The sequence below is a fragment of the Hemitrygon akajei genome, chromosome 20 (genome assembly GCF_048418815.1).
Source record: "Hemitrygon akajei chromosome 20, sHemAka1.3, whole genome shotgun sequence".
Lineage (NCBI taxonomy): Eukaryota > Metazoa > Chordata > Chondrichthyes > Myliobatiformes > Dasyatidae > Hemitrygon > Hemitrygon akajei.
The window spans coordinates 53029426-53047174 of NC_133143.1; the positions used below are offsets into that span (position 1 = coordinate 53029426).

The 17749-nt window shown below is 42.2% G+C and overlaps 1 protein-coding gene across 1 annotated transcript in view; it reads left to right on the forward strand.

Annotated features, from left to right (window-relative positions):
* LOC140713788 (sodium- and chloride-dependent transporter XTRP3-like) overlaps window positions 1-17325 on the forward strand; it is a 52800-nt gene extending 35475 nt beyond the window's left edge. The window contains exons 10-11 of the mRNA XM_073024320.1: window positions 8516-8681; window positions 15636-17325. Coding sequence (XP_072880421.1) covers window positions 8516-8681; window positions 15636-15776 — 307 coding nt within the window. The 3' untranslated portion in view covers window positions 15777-17325. The remainder of the gene's footprint in view (window positions 1-8515; window positions 8682-15635) is intronic.
* The last annotated feature ends 424 nt before the right edge of the window (window positions 17326-17749 follow it).

Consider the following 17749-nt stretch of genomic DNA (forward strand, 5'->3'; position numbering starts at 1 on the left):
TTTTAATGTTTAATCTTGGTGGTTGTCTTTCCTTACTTCATTCGAATTGACACTCATCAGTCTCAGAGACAAACTAAAGTCCACATGCAAAGCTGAAATTAACAGCGCGCTACTTCCTGTACAGACCTTCACATGTAGGTTACACAATCTCAATTCAAACCGCTCCAAACCTCACCCCACCCACAAGCTGCATAAAGGAGTCCCTTTTATTTCCCTCGCCAGCCATTGAAATGTTTTTTTTAAAAAACGGTCAGAATGGAAAAGTACTGCCTCTCCTTTACAGCACTTGCTTGAGCCATTCCTCTGGCAGTTTGTCAAGTTATGATCTCTCTCTGATAGCTCGCTAGGCGGAATGTAATCTTACTTCTGCCAGAGTTTGCATTTCCAGCAAGGAATGGAATGGAAAAGGCTTAAAAAAAATTCACAAAAAAGCATACTCATGATCTTTTGCAAACTAGATATCAACACTGACCAAGGCTTTTATAATATTTTAGAACTTAGTCTGAGGGTCCTGACTATGTTATGCAGTGCTGTCTATGAAATGTGATTTTTTTTTTAATTAATCATTTCATCTATGTGGCTATAATAATCATAAAGAAGTAGATCATAAAGGGCAAATGATAATCAAAAAGTAAATAATTGACTGAATCAAAGTTTTTCCTTTACAGAAAAGCTAATTTCTACCACACTCTTCCTAGTTCAGCCGTTGGCTATAAATCTTATCCTTTTAGTTTTTTCAGACAGTATATTACAGGAGTATTTTATTCCAGTAGGACCAATGCTGTTTAAAAAACGTCTACATTGCTCCCCCGAGACTCTGCTCTCACAAGAACACAGGAAACGAGTAAACCAACAACCCCATCTTTAATATAATCAGGGCATATCCACACTGGCCTAACTCCTTCTCTGTGCCAGATCTATAAATCCCCCAATCAATTGACCTTACAAAATCTTACCTACCTGTAACCTCCACAACTCCAGAGATGTACCACCCTCTGCATCACCATCCCCTTATCTCCCCTCATATGAGATTTTTCTGCGAGTGAAAACATTCCAATACCTACCCTGTCAAGCAACCACCCCCCCCCCCCGAGAATCTTAAATGTTTCAATAAGATCACTCCTAAATTCCAACCTCTAGCTTCCCTTGACAGGACCATCCTCTCGTCCTAGAAATTAGCCTGTGGTATTTCTTTTAGACGGTCTGTAAAGCTGCTAATCCCTTTTTAGGTAAGAGGACCAAGCCTTGACACAGTACTTCAAGTACGATCTCACAAACAGCCTTTGTAATTTTAAAATTTTTTCCTATTTTTGAATTCCAACCTCTTTACAGTAAAATCCAACATGCTATTTGCCTTCTAAATTACTTGCTTGAAGCTACCTGAAAACTTTTGTGCTCAGTGTGCCAAAACACCTAAATACTTCTGTATTACTTCACTGAACAGCTGTCTCTTTCCATGAAAATATACATACAGCAGGCGGGCTCAAAAAGCCCATGAGATGAATTGGAACAAAGGATCCAAAGTTAATTTGATTATCAGAAACAGCAGGTTACGGTGGAGGGCTTTCTGACTGGAAGATTGTTATCAGTGCTGTATGTCAGGGATGGGTGCTGTGACTCTTGCTATTTGTTATATACATTAACAACTCAGATATGAATGAACGAAGCAGGTGATGTTCCCAACAGTGGTGAATCAGAATCAGGTTCGTTATCGCCGGTATATGTCATGAAACTTGTTAACTTAGCAGCAGCAGTACAATTCAATGCACGATCATATAGAAAGCAAAAAATAAGTAAATCAGTTAGTGAGTATATGCATATAGGTTTAATAGTTATCTTATTTCTGTTTTGCTTATTTTTAAATCTATGGAAAAGTGAGGTAGTGTCCATTTTGGAATCATAGTGCTGTTGTAGATAATGGTGGGAACAGTGGTCTTGGGCTGAAGAATTAATATTGATCAGCTGGTAACTTGGACAGAGCAATGTAGGGTAGATTTAAATCCTGATAACTATGAGGTGATGCATTTTGGGGAGGGGGGGAGGTCCAATAAGTGTTCAACATATACTGTGAAAGAGCCCAAGAGGGTAAGACAAAGGAGCAAAATTAGGCCATTCAATGCTTCAATTCTGCTCAGTCATTCAATCCTGACTGATTTATTTTCTTTCAATCCTGCATCCTCTCCATAACCTTCGACACAAAGTTCAAGATGGTGCTGAGCTACAATTTAGTTGTTTTTAATTTATTTGCTTGATTTTTAATGGTTTGTTCTGATGGTTTTGGGGACATGGGGGTCAGGATAGGGTCTAAGAGCAGGGATTAGAAGTCGGGCCAGAGTCTTAAGTCTCAGCTCCAGACCAGCGACAGGAACGCGAGACATCTGTGGTCAGATGTTGGGTGTCAGACCTGGAGTCGGAGACCTGTGCGGACAGGAGGAAGGAAGAGCAGAGCTCGACTCTGCTGCTGTTACTTGTTGAGTTCTGTGTGGCTCAGCCAAGCTTTGTTGGCACTGGAATATACGGGCTGTTCCCAGCACACCCTTGGGTGTGTTGGTTGTTTATGCAAGTGATGCATTCCACTGTGTTGACATACACGTGATGAATAAACTTAAAACTTGAATCTTGCCATTCTAATCAAGAATTTATCAACAAGCATGAGAAAGTCTGCAGCTGCTGGAAGTACAGAGAATCGTACACATAATGCTGTAGCAACTCGGCATCTATGGAAAAGAGTATACAGTCGCTGTTTCAAGCTGAGACCCTTCTTCAGGACTGAGAAGGAAGGGGGGAGATGCCAGAATATTAAAAAAGTGGGGGGGGAGAGGGGAAAGAGGCTAGCAGGAAGGCGATAGGTGAACCCAGATGGGCAGAAAGGGCAAGGGCTGGAGACGAAATAAGCTGATTGGAGAGTAGAGTGGCCTATAGGAGAAAAGGAGGGGGGAAGGGACCTAGAGGGAAGTATTAGGCAAGTGAGAACAGGTAAAAAGTCAGTGGGGAAAAAGAAGAACATTGGGGGCGGAGGGAATTGTTCTCCAGAAGGAGAAATTTATATTTTTTGCCTTCAGGCTACAGATTATCACCTCCAATGAATTTATCAACCTCTGCTTCAAATAAACATAATGGCTTTGCCTCCACACCCATCTGCAATAATGAATTCCACAGATTCATTGCCTTCAAGCTAAAGAAGTCTCTATTTCGAAGTGGCGTCCTCCTGTTCTGAAGCTGTGCTATCTGGTCATAGACTCTGCCGGTATTGAGGAACACAGTACATACAAGTCAAAAGATCCCTGGTGGTGGCTGCATAGGTAGATGGGGAATGATGTAGGCAATGGGGTGCTTGCTTGTGGGATACAGGCGCCACGATTGAGTAGCAGGTAGTACGGCACTATTATAGCTCGGAGGGTCAGGGTTCAAAGTTCGATTTCAGTGTCAACTGTGAGGAGTCTGTGCATCCCCCCCCCAGCTTTCTCATGTTTCCTCCCACAGGCCAAATACTGATTCCTCCCACAGCGACTGATTAGTCATTGGAAATTGTCCTGTGATTAAGCTAGGATTAAGTTGGAGGTTGCTGGGCAATGCGGCTGGAAGGGCTTATTCCATGCTGTATCTCAATAAATAAAAAAAATAAACTGGGGAAAAGAATATAAATGCATCTACGTCTTGGTACAGCGTTTGTAAATGTTAGTGACGCCACGTCTGGAATATTGTACCATTGCTGTGAAAAGTGTGCAGAGAAGATTACAGTTTCCTGGGATGGACCATTTCAGTTAAGGAGAGACTACGTGAGCTGGGTTTGTCCGTGGGGGGGGGCATATCAGAGATGTACAGAATTATGAGAGATATTGATAAGGGATGTTATAAGAAATTGTTTCCGTTGCAGTGGTGTTACCCTGTGCCTAGAAACTGAAAGACTCATTCAGCCTTTCTGTTGGTATTTCAAAGAAACTGCTTTCAAATGAATTGATAAAGTTAAAGATTAAGTACTTTTTTGCATTTATAATTTGCCATATACAGTGGATTCTGGTTAATGGGGACACATTAGGACCAGTACATTTTGGCCCAATTAAGCAGCTGCTCCAATTAGCTGAACTTTTATAGAAATAGTTAAAAAGATAAACTACCGTTTAACTGAGTAACAAGTTATATATTTCAATGAAATACAGAATAAATTAGAACACTATCATTAGCAGCGGACCAGTCAATTCAAAGAGGAGAGAGAGAAAGAGCTTTGCTCAGGTCGTGGAGAAAAGTTTAAAAAAGGAGCGTTTCGCGGGGCTCGGCGCATTAGAATAGTGGGTGTGACTGTGAGGCCAGTTTTCTCTTCTGGGTGTCAGATGTGGGATGTCCGGGAGACTACCAGCCTCCCTGATGGCCACATCTGTACCAGGGGCATCAAGCTGAGGCTCCCTGGAGACCAAGTGAAGGAACTGGAGCAGCAGCTCGATGACCTTCAGCTTGTTAGGGAGAGTGAGGAGGTGATAGACAGCAGTTATAGACAGGAAGTCACCCCAGGACCACAGGAGACAGATATGTGGGTGAACGGCAGGAGAGTGAAGGGAGGGCATCAGGTAGTGGAGAGCACCCCGTGACTGCTCCCTTAACAATAAGTACTCAATTCTGAGTACTGTTGGGGGGAAGATAACAGATGTAGGTGTGGCTGAAAGATTGGAGCAGGGGGCAGGAATTCAGGTTTTTGGATCACTGGGACCTCTTCTGGGGCAGGTGTGACCTAAACATAAAGGACGGGTTGCACTTGAGTCTGAGCGGGATCAATATCCTGGCGAGGAGGTCTGCTAATGCTGTTGAGGAGGGTTTGAACTAGATATGCAGAGGCAGAGGATGAGGAGTTTGGAGCACAAGTAGAGACAGCTTGTGCAGAGTTCATGAGGAAGGATAGTCAGATGTTTGAGCAAAGGTACACCCAGCCTGATAGTTTGAGATGCGTCTACTTTAATGCAAGGAGTATCATAAACAAGGCGAATGAACTTAGAGCATGGATCAATACGTGGAACTGTGACATTGTGGCCATTACAGAGACTTGGATGTCTCAGGAGCAGGAGTGGATGCTGAGTGTGCCAGGCTTTAAATATTTCAAAAGAACAGAGAGGGAGGCAAAAGAGGTGGGACGTGGCATTGCTATTTAGGGATAGTATCACAGTTGCAGAAAAGGAGGAAGTCATGGAGGGATTGTCTACTGCGTCCATGTGGGTGGAAGTCAGAAACAGGAAGGGGGCAATAACTCTACAGTGGATGTTTTTATAGACCCCCCCCTCCCCCAATAGTAACAGGGGTATTGAGAAGCAGATAGGGAGGCAGGTTCTGGAATGGCGCAATAATAATAGGGTTATTGTTTCCTAATATTGATTGGCATCTCCTTAGCGCAAGGGGTTTAGATGGGCTGGAGTTTGTTAGGTGGGTTCAGGAAGGTTTCCTGATGCAAAAAATGTAGATAAGCCAACTAGAGGAGAGGCTGTACTTGTATTGGGAAATGAACCTGGTCAGGTGTCAGATCTCTCTGTGGGAGAGCATTTTGGAGGTAGTGACCACAACTCAATCTCCTTCACCATAGCACTGGAGAGGGATTCAATCAGACAATTTGAGAAAGCATTTGATTGGGTAGGGGAAAATGTGATGCTATTAGGCAGGAACTTAGGAGCAGAAATTGGGAGCAGATGTTCTCAGGGAAACGTTCAGGGAACATTTGCATGGAGTTCTACATAAGTATGTTTCATTGAGTCAGGGAGAGGATGGTAGAGTTAAAGAACCATGGTGTACAAAACCTGTAGAAAATCTAGTTAAGCAAAGCTTGCAAAAGGTTCAAGAAACTAGGTACTGTTAGAGCTCTAGAAAATTACATGGTTGCTAGGAAGGAGCTTAAGAATGGAATTAGGAGAGTCAGAAGGGCCCATGAGATGGCCTTGGTGAGCAGGATTAAGGAAAACCCCAAGGCATTCTACAAGTATGTGAAGAGCAAGAGGATGAGCCGTGTGATAATAGGACCAATCAGATGCAATAGTGAAAATGTGTGCATGGAGGTAGTGGAGGTACTTAATGAATACTCTGCTTCTGTATTCACCAGGGAAAAAGAGCTTGGCAGTTGTGGGGATGACTTGCAGCAGCCTGAAACACTTGAGCATATAGACATTAAGAAGGAGGATGTGCTGAAACTTTTGAAAAGCATTAAGTCAGATAAGTCACCGGGACCAGATGAGATGTACCTCAGGCTACAGTGGGAAGTGAGGGAGGAGATTGCTGAGCCCCTTGCTCATCTTTGCATCATCAATAGGGATGGGAGAAATACCAGAGGATTGGAGGGTTGCAAATGTTGTTCCCTTGTTCAAGAAAGAGTAGAGATAACCCAGGAAATTACAGAGACCAGTAAGGTTGAGTGTACTTGGCCTTTTCTCCTTGAGCGACAGAGGATGAGAGGTGACCTGATAGAGGCGTATAAGATGATGAGGGGCATTGGTTGTGTGGATAGTCAGAGGCTTTTCCCCAGGGCTGAAATGGCTAATATGAGGGAGCATAGTTTTTAAGGTGCTTGGAAAAAGGTCAGGGGTAAGTTTTCCACACGGAGAGTGGTGGGTGTATGGAATGCACTGCTGGCATTGGTGGTGGAAGCAGATACAATAAAGTCTTTTAAGAGCCTCTTAGATAGGTACATGGAGCTTGGAAAAATAGAGGGCTATGCGCTAGGGAAATTCTAGGCAGTCTCTAGAGTCCATTAAATGGTAGGCACAACGTTGTGGGCTGAAGGGTCTGTAATGTGCTGTAAATTTCTATGTTCTATGTACTATCAATAATACTAAAACACTAAAAGAAATTCTTCCATTGATAAATGTTAGTTCCTAATAGTTATCAGTAAAGGAATTCAGTGTACAGTGCTGTGTTCTTTTGAGTGACTGTAAATGATCAAAATCAGCACAGACACCTGGTGCAGAAAGTGGACTGTTTTCATACAATGCTTTTTATGCTTGCTTCCTCAAAAATCTTCATTTTCTTTGTAATATTCAAGATTATGTCGATACCTTCAAATTCTTCGTATTGTAGTTCCTAGTTTGTTGAAGTAGTAAAATTGTTAACATTTTCACTCCCAGCCATTTCTGGTATCTCCAAGCCTGAATACTTCAAACCACAGTGAGCAAAGCAGTTAGGAATTGTCTTACTGTTCATTACCGACCAACTATCAGTGACAAAAATCACTGCTCTATGAACATAGACATACGCAAGTGAAATTATTTAAAATTGTTTGCTGTAAGCATGATATAGTGTCTAACAGCTACACGACTTGCACATGACTGACGCTAGTTAGAAAATGTTCAGCAACATTCTCCTGCCCCAGTTAAATGGCAGTGTCCCAGATAAGTGAAGGGAATCACGGCTATTTTCTCAAATTGTTTTTGTTCCTAAAGTATTGTCCTAAATAAGTGACTGAGCTGCTAAACCGATGACCCAATTATTCAGAATCCATTGTATATGGAAGTGGGTTTGTGTGGGAATAAGAGACCATTCAGTAATTTAATAAACAGACACAATAATACTGTCGGACATTTTATATCTATTCATTATACATTTTGAGCTATGTATTCACCAGCAATGCCCCCACTCCAGAGGCATAAACTCAAGCACCACGATTGAACTGCTTGTTCTTGCCAATAATGTCCATGCACCATCAATTTACAGGACATGTCACTCCAGGACTTGAACTATATTTTTCTGTTTTTCGTGTGTAACTGTATGCTTGCTTGCTATTTTATACGTGTACAATATGCCTTGTGCTGTGTATGACTATTAGTGCTGTTTTGTTTGACTTTATTCATGGGTATTCATGTATGGTTGAATGATAATTAAACTTGAATTTGAACTCGACAGTCCCATACAGCACAGAGAGAGTAAAGCACTGCTGGAAATGCCATATTTAGAATAAGGCTTTAAACCAAGAGCATTCTGTTTTCTCAAGCACACATAAAAGATCTAGTTACACTCTTCAGAGTTAAAAGTATTCTCCCCAGTGTTATGATAAATATTTACCCATGAGGAAGCATCACAAGGAACAGATCATTTATTTTTGTATTTTTTGAGCAACAGCCTTCCGGCCTATCGAGCACGCCGTCCAGCAACCCCCCCCCCCCCCCCCAATTTAACCCTAGTCTAATAGGTGACAATCTACAACGACCAATTAGCCTACCAACTGGTATATCTTTGGACTGTGGGAGGAAAACCCCAGGGTCCCAGGGAGAGCACACAAACTCCTACAGACAGTGCAGGGAATTGAACCCGGGTCGCTAGTACTGGAAGGCATTGTTAGAACCTGATTCTTGCTTCTGAAATCTCACTGTGATCAGATTGGCTGCTGTTTTGTTCTCTATACTAGCACAATAGCAACAATTCCAAAGTACTTCATGGAAATCTGGCCTAGAAGGGCACCATAAAAGGCTCTTTCACAGAATTGATTACAATTGCAAGCATTTTTTTGATGATACGGAATAACAACTAATGAGTAAGTTGTCTGTTACAGGTTCCGGAATGAGATTAAAATGATGGTGGGACGAAAACCAAACTGGTACTGGATAATTACCTGGGTGGTCATAAGCCCTGTTTTAATTGTGAGCCTTCTGATATTTTATGTTGTTGATTACTCCACAACTGGAAGGTTAACATACACTGCGTGGGATGCATCCAAGGTATGTGCACAATCTGACTTGATTTACCTGTGGCCACACATTTAATAACACCCATTTGCCTTGTATACTTCATGCTCAGCAAAGTAGGGTCGACTGTCTTACTGATGAGGCTCCCCACCACCCCTGTATGGTGAGCGCAGAGTGCAAGTGCTTAATGCAACTACCTATATTTGCAACCACTTAAATGCGTCTCCAGCAAAGAAGGTGTAAGGTACTCCTTCCCTCTGCTAGCCCTTGGCAAGGTGTAGCACCTGCTTAGCCCTACCGCCCACCACCCCCCCTGCCCTCCCGATTAGAGTTATGAAAAGCCATGGGAGCAGTGTGAGCAGCTGGTGCTAAAAGCAAGTCCAGGTTCTGTGACCACTGACGCCAGGCAGTATTGATAATGGCTTTGGGGGGGTTGGGGTTCATCCGTCTTGTAAAGGCACTGCCCAGAAGAAAGCAACAGCAAACAACTTCTGTAGAAAAATTTGCCAAGAACGATCATGTTCATGAAAAGGCTATGATCACTTAGGTCCTATGATGTGGCACATAACTTCACATTAATAACAGTAATAAATAGTTTCTCTAACTTCTGGTAACGTTCCTCCTTCCCTTTTCTTCAATTCCTCACTCTGGCTCCCTTCTTACATCACCTGCCTGTTGCCCCTGGTAACCCACCTCCTTCCCTTCCCCCATCCTCCTTTCTTCATATCCCTCCTCTACTCACTTTGCTTCATCTATCACCTTCTAGCTTGTACTCCTTCCCCTCCCCACCCCCTTCTTGTTCTGGCGTCTTCCCCCTTCCTTTCCAGCCCTGTTGAAGGGTCTTGGCCCTAAACGTCGACTGTTTATTCATTTTCATGGATGCTGCCTGACCTGTTGAGTTCCACCAGCATCTTGTGAGTGTTGCTCTGGAGTTCCAGCATCTGCAGAATCCCATTATTTATAAGCAGCAGTAATGCAGTGAACTGAATGACATTACCACACCCTGGTGTCAGGGTTACCCTGATATCAGTGGTGGGGAAGTTACTGAGGGGGGAGGGGCAGATTCTGAGTGACAGGATCTATCAGCATTTAGACAGAATCCGATTAGGAAGAACCAGCATAGCTTTGTGCAGGGAAGGTTATGCTCGGTGAACCTTTTTTGAAGAAGTAATCAAAAGGTAGACGAGAGTTAGGCAGTAGATGTTGTCTCCTTGGCCTTTGACAAGATCTCTCATGGTGGTCTAGTCTGCAAGTTTAGATCCCAAGAATTCAGAGAGCTAGTAAGGTGGAGTCAATTTTAGCTCCAAGATAAGAAGGAGAGGGTGATGATTGAAGATTATTTCTCGGAATAGAGGCCAATGACTAGTCACGTGCCACGGGATTCTTGTTATTCATTATTCGTATGAATTACTTGGATCCACAAGGCTTGATCAGTAATTTGGCGGTTGACACCAATTTAGGAGATGTAGCTTTTGGTGAAGAAGGTTATCGTAGATTGTGAGGGGATCTTGATCGGTTAGGGAAGTGGACCAAGGAGTGGTAAAAGGATTCCAAAACTGACAAGTATGAGGTGATGAGTTTTGGAAGTCAGACCAGCATGGGACTTGCACAATGAATGGTCAGGCATTAAGGAGTATATTGGAACAGAGAGACTGGGGGGTAGAAGTTCATTTAAAAGCAACATCACAGGTAGACATGGTGGTCTTCATTAGTCACGGCAATGAGTACAGCAGTTGACATTATATTGCAGTTGTACAAGTCTTGGTGAGGGTGCACTTGGAGATCAGTATACCGTTTTGCTCATTCTATTATAGGAAAGATGATGCAGAAAAGATGTGGAAAAGTGGAGAAAAGATTTACGATAATGTTGCCTGTACTAGAGAATCTGAGATATAGGGAGTGTTGCCAAGGTAGATTTTTATTCTTTGAAATATAGGAGAATGAGGGGTGATCTTACAGAAATATATAAAATTTATGACAGGAGTGGATAAGGTGTATGGTAACAGTATTTTCCACAAGGTGGAGGAATCAAAAATTAGGGGGCTTAGATTTTGGGTGAGAGGGAAAAGATTTAGAAGGGACCTGAGGGGCAACATTTCAACACAGAGGACAGTGAGTATGTGGAAAAAGCTGCCAAAAGAAATGGTTGGGGCAGGTACAGTAGTATCATTTAAGAAGCACTTGGAGGGAAAGGGATTAGGGGGATATGGGGCATACACAGTAATTGGGACTAACTGGGTGGGCACCATGGTCAACAGGGGCCAGTTGGGCTGAATGACCTGTATCTGGGCTGTTTTGCTCCTCGACTCATTGCCTTGGACAGAAGTGAAGGGATCCTTCATCAATGCAGCAACTTCAGAACAGAGTATTATGATCAATGTGTGGATTCCTACTCTAACTTTATGAATCACTGAGAGGCATGGAGAAGTGTTAAATACTTGTATCTTCTCACTGCTCTCCCTACAAATGCAGAGTGCATATCGCGAGGTTGACCCCCAGCATTTTTTTTTGCTGGTACCCATTTTTCAGCTGGGAGCATTGTGTGGTTAAGTGCCTTGCTCAAGGACACACAGGCTGGGCTCAAACTCACAACCTTCAGGTCGGTAGTCGAACACCCTAACCACTTGGCCACGCGCCACATCCTACCTCTCTTCCTCTTAATTTTACATGCCTCTATCAAACCTCTCTTCATTCACCAATTCTCCAGGAGGAAAAATGTCCTAACATATTCAATCTTTCTCTTTACCTCAGGTCCTCAAGTCCTGGCAACATTGTAAATTTTCTTTGTACTCTTTCAATCCTCTTGATGTATGCAGTACTAGTTATCTCATGTTGCTGACTTTCCTCATCAGTATTCAATATCTGACAGGACTAGTTTGACTCCAATTGGTTTCACATGTAGCCTCCGTGAGTAGGCAATGAGTACTGTTTGTCATCTGCCTAGTTAATTATCACCTGAAATCTCCACACCGTTCAACAACTTTGACATCCTCCCTTTCCCCTCACACAATAACCAGAGATGTACCAAAGTGATCTAACAAAGCATGCACAGAAGAAAGTTTACAGAGGATAGAGAGACAATCTGCACTCACTGGAAAGAACTCTACCAGGACCTCCTCAGCCAAGACTGTTTCCTCACATGAGTGTCCTTGATTCCACCCCACAGTAAATACTTGGAGCACTACAGCTCAGATGCAGATCCTTCAGTCGATCTAGTGATCCAGTTCCAACAACGAAGTACATCAAGCCAAACTTCAGCTAAACTATAGGTTGTTACAGTGTGACTGTTGGAAGTCAATCATCCCAGCCCCAGAACATCACTGTAGAACTTCTTTACAACTGCAATGCATTTTATAGATAGTACATGTAATATCCACCATCCACTGGGGAGGGGAGGGAATGAAATGTTTAGACTGGTGTATAGAATGTCCTCAGCCCTACTGTCTTCAGGTGCTTCATCAATGACCTTCTTTCCATCATAAAATCAGAAATGGGGACCACTGGGGACTGTACAATGTTATTTGCAAATCCAAACTCAGTAAGGGAACCAGTCCATGCCTGCACCCAGCAAAACTTAAAGAACATTTTCAAGCAGAAGAAAATCTGCAGATGCTGGAGATCCAAGCAACACACACAAAATGCTGGAGGAACTCAGCAGGCCAGGCAGTGGTCTGATAATTACCAAGTAACATCTGTATTACAAAAATTAAAACCAATGACTGTTTCCCAACAAAAAAGTCTAACTACTCACCATTAATGGCATTGCTATTGCTAAGAACCTGACTTTCAACATTCTCAGAGTCACCATCAACAAGCAATCAAATAACCAATCACATAAATTCCATGACTACAAGAGTAGATTAAAGGCTGGATACCGACTTGATTCTTGACTCCCGAAGTCTTTCCAAGGTAAAACCACAAGGTTTTACAAGAACATTGTGATATGTTCATCACTTGCCTGGATGAGTGCGGATCCATTAGTTCTCAAGAAGATTGGCATTGTTCAAGTGATAAAGCTGCCCATTTGATTGGCACCCCTGGCACCACCCAAAACATCCATTCCCTCCACCACCAACACACATTGGCTGCAGGATGTGTCACTCATAAACGCATTGCATTTACTCACCCAGACGTTTCTAGTGGTACCTGCTAAACTTTTGGTCTCTCCCATCAAGGAGGACGTGGGCAGGTAACATCGCCATCTACAGGCTCCACTCCAAGTTGCACAGTAACGAACTTGGGTGTATAGCACTGGGCTTTCACAGTGCTTGGCCTGAATCCTGGAACTCCCTAGCCAAGAGTGGAAGGATTGTAGCAATTCTTGAAGATAGTTCATAACTTTGCTCCAAGGACAGTGCAGCACTGACAATAATACGAGCCTTGCTGATCCTGAAAAATAACACATAAAACTTCCATGGCTAACCCCTTCACAGTTCTCTGAATGAGAGCATTCTAAAGATTCACCACTCTTTAGTAGTCCTAAATGACCTATTTTGAGACTGGAATTCTTGGTTCCAGACTCCTCAACCCAGGGAACATTCCTCTATTATTTGTCCTGGCAAGTTCTTCAAGAATTTTAACAAACAGCTTATTCAATCCCTTTTCATGACAGGCCTGTCATCCCAGCAAACAGTCTGGTGAACCTTTGCTGTACTTATTTTATAGTTCAACATTTGTTTGGGTAAGGAGACCAAATTTATCCACAGTACTCCAGCAAGGCCTCATATAATTATGGTTGAATATCAGTGCCCTCATATCAAAACCCTGTGGCAATAGAAACAAACATCATCTTTTGCCTTCCTATTTACCTCTTGCACATTAGATTTCATTGACTTGCAAAAGGAGGACACTTAATTCCCTTTGAATACTAACATGTCTCAGTCCTGCACCATTTAAAAATATTTAGCATTTCTGCTTTTTCTGAATATAACTATGCATTTTTTTCCCATATTATACTTCATCTCCCATAGTCTTGTTCACTCACTTAGCTCATCTACCTTGCCTTTGCATCCAGGTCATCATTCACATTCCCTAGTTTTGTGTTATCAGCAATCATGGAGATTTTACACTTGGCTAAATTGTTAATAAAGACTTTTGAATAGCTGGGACCACACAGGAGTCCTTGTGGTAACCCACTAGTCACAGAAGAACACATTTATTCTTAATCACTTGTCTATTCCTACTCTGTCATCCAACTCTCACTCTGTGCTCTTATATTATAATTCCATTTGATATCTATCATCTACCTTTTGTGTAGGACCTTATTGAAAGCTTTCTGAAAATCTACCTTCATAGCTCCCCTCCCCTTCCCCTCTCTCCCCCTCCCCTCTCTCGCCCCTCCTCTTCCCCTCACTCAAAACTATGAGATGAAGATCATTAGGTCACTGGGATTTTTTTCAGTCTTCAGGGTCATTAATTTCTGTTTTTTCACTAGTACTAATTTATTTTATTTATTCATTAGCATTTTTTCATATTGCTGAAAGGGTTTTGCTTTTTCTTTGACAGACTCAAAATTTTGATTAATTCCTCTCAATCCCATTCTCCTGCTTTCTTCCCATAACAATTGATGTCCTGATTAATCGAGAACTATCAACCTCCTCCTTAAATATACCAAGTAACTTGGCTTGCGCATCCATCTGTGGCAATGAATTCCACAGGTTCACCACCCATTGGTTAAAGAAAATTTTCTTCATCTCTGTTCTAAATGGATGTCTCTCAATTCTGAGGCTACACCCTCTGGTCCTAGACTCCACCACTATTGGAAATATCCTCTGAATACCTACTCTATCCAGACCTTTCAATATGTGACAGGTTTCAAAGAAGATCACATTCTTCTAAACACCAGTGAGTACAGGCCCAGAACCATCAAAAGCTCCTCATATGTTAACCTCTTAATTCCTGGGATCATTCTCGTGAACCTCCTCTGGACCCCTTCCAATGCCAGCACATCTTCTCTTAGATAAGTGGCATAAAACTGCTCACAATGCTCCAAATGTAGTTTAACCAATACTTTACTAAAACTTCAGATTACTTCCTTGCTTTTTAGGCCAGTCCTCTCAATGTGAATCCTAACATTGCATTTGCCTTCCTCACCACTGACCCAACCCGCAAGCTAACCTTTAGGGAATCCTGCACAAAGACTCCCAAGTCCCTCTGCACCTCTAATTTTTGAATTTTCTCCCCATTTAGAAAATAGCCCACACCTTATTCCTTGTGCCAAAGTGCGTGACTAATCATTTCCCTGCACCATATTCCATCTGCCTATTCTCCCAATCTGACTTCGGCAGACACCCTGCTTCCTCAGCACTGCCTGGCCCTCCAGCTATCTTCACATCATCTGCAAACTTGGCCACAAAGCCTTTAGTGAGACGTGTTTTCCTGGGAGCAGGGGCAGCTGAGAAGGGACCAGAAAGAGGAATATGAAACTATGAGAGGCATAGATGGGGGTTGAGGTAAAATCAGTATCCATGTGGGAGAGGTGTCTAAAACCAGAGGATATAGGTTTAGTGCGAGACAGATTTAGAGGGGATCTGAAGAGTTTTTTTCACCAAGTTGGTTGCAATCTGCATAAGAAAATGGTGGAGGTAGGTAATCAAAGAACACCCAAGATGCACCTAGACAAGCACATGAATCACCAAGACAAGTGTCGGTAGATGGAACTAGTGGTCAGTATGGATGTGATAGGCCAAAGGGCCAATTTCTGTGCTCTGTGTGTGTCTCTGAATCTTTAGGGTAGCCAGTTTGTCCTCATAGCCAATTTATTTTGTTCTGGTAGCATCCTTATAAATCTCCTCTGTGCCCTATCAGCAGATATTACCCAATTCCTATCATGTAATCACCAGAAATGCAGACATTTGGAAGAAACATTTTGTGGCACTGAAGGCTGTGGAATTACAGTAATAATTTTTGCACTGGGAACAAGTTTGTGTTTTTCTTTGATGTTGGTTTTTGAGGCCCTTATTTCAATTGTGATGTTATTTTTTCCAGGGTAAATCAGTGAAGATGGAATATCCGACTTATGCCTTGGCTGTAATTGGACTCCTTGTGGCTATTTCGATAAGCTGTATTCCTGTGATGGCAGTATTTGTATATATCAAGAAGAAACTGCAAAGCAGGAGCCTACTATAGTTAAAAAGTTAATTGAACATATTAAAACTGTTTTTTTTTATAAAAAAGTATCCATTTCAAACTATCATTTACTGTAAATAGTGGCATTAGTCATTGGAAAGTTCAAAGGAGCAAATATCAATTAGTTGCTTATTCTAAAATGATTTTAAAGGTATATGCATATTTTAATATTTGGGAAATTACATTGTTGGTATAAGATGGACTGTGAAATTTTAGAAAAAAAGCATTGTTTTCTTGGGATGGTCATAAATGCAAGTTCTGCATTATTATTCAACTGCATTTGTGATCTTGACAAGATAGGCAACTCTGAAATTTTCCATGTGTTGGGTTGCCTGTTTACTACTGTAGTTTCTACTCAAAAAAAATCTTTTTAATATTTTAAAATATCCTGGGCCCTTTACAGGAATATTATTAAACAAAAATAACATTGAGTCACAAAGAGGAGATGCAAGATTAAAGAGCTAGGATTTAAGGAGGAGTTTAAAGCATGAAATGGTAGGTAGGGACTTAAGGAGGAAATTCCAGGGCTTGATACCTGAAGGAAGGAATGACCATGGAGCAACTAAATTCCTGAATGAGCAAGAGGCCGTATTTGGAGCACTGAGACTATGGAGCTTTGCAGTGCTGCGTGCAAGTACAGATTTAGGAGTGACAAAACCACAGAGGGTTTACTCATAAAACAACAATCAGAAGTTTATAATCAATGTTTAACCACTTGGTGTGAGTGATCAGTTTTGCTCAGTTCAAAATTTAATCTAGATATTTTAACCTAGTTTTTGCAACCAGTTGGACTTGAAGTAAGCTTCCCTAAGTTAAGTAGAAACTGTCTTCCCAATTTTCACAGAAGCATGTGAGATTCACAGGTGGAACTTGGAGGCAACAGGGGTTTGGGGCGGTGAGAGGAAAATCGGCCCAAGCTTTCTCAACTTATAGAGACCCAGGCCAAATCAAAAGATAATACTGTCTTTGTTGGCATGGACTTTGCCTCAAGAATGAGGTAGTCTCAATGATTACCTCATGGAAAAATTGAATGGCACCTTAATCATGGATTCACGCAAAGAAGGGCCCAGCAATACTGTTGCTAGCAACACATAACACTCAATGTAGAAGCTACAGATAAGGCCAAGGCAGATTTCTACACTAGCTCTTGACGGGGGGAGGGAGGCAAACAAATGCCTCAGGGCGACTTCGGTCATCAGGATCGTAAAAGAAGAAACACTGACAAGGAGGGAACCGACGTTCGTCAGAAAGACCAGCCTAATCTGCTCAGTTATCTCCGTCAGCTTCTCGCAAACAAGAAAGGAGAAAAATCCAGTGGCAATACAAAAGGATCTCCCCGTTGTCTACCAGTGGGAAAGCCACTGTCAGCAAACTCATCAACAACCTCCGTCCAGCAGCCAAAGGGTGTCTGAATCACAGAGCAGAATCCATCCAGTTAAAGGAGCAATGCACCGGATCTTCACCAAATACCAACTCAAGAAAAAATGCAGAGCGAAGCATCCAACACCATATATGAATATTTTTGCTATAATAAAAGCTGTTAACTCTATCAAGCATGACTCTGCAGCATTTACTTCAACTTTTATTGCTCACAAAAATGTCTCTCTCTTAACAGGATCATAGGTCACTTCAGATTTAGTCTTGGCGCAGGGAAAGTTGTGTCATTGCTCAATGTTTCTCACAGCAGTGCTGCAACTCCCCTTCACTGAACTTCACCCTGGAATTGAACTGATCTACAGGACAGATGGTAAACTGTTAAAGTGGCCACTTTATCAAGTACACCTGTACATTAATGCATATATCTAACCAGACAATGATGTGGCAGCAACTCAATGCATAAAAGCATGCAGACATGGTCAAGAGGTTCAGTTGTTGTTCAGACCAACATCAGAATGGGAAAGAGATGTGAACTAAGTGACTTTGACCACGGTTGCCAGACAGAATGGTTTGGAAAACATCGCTGGAGAGGTAGA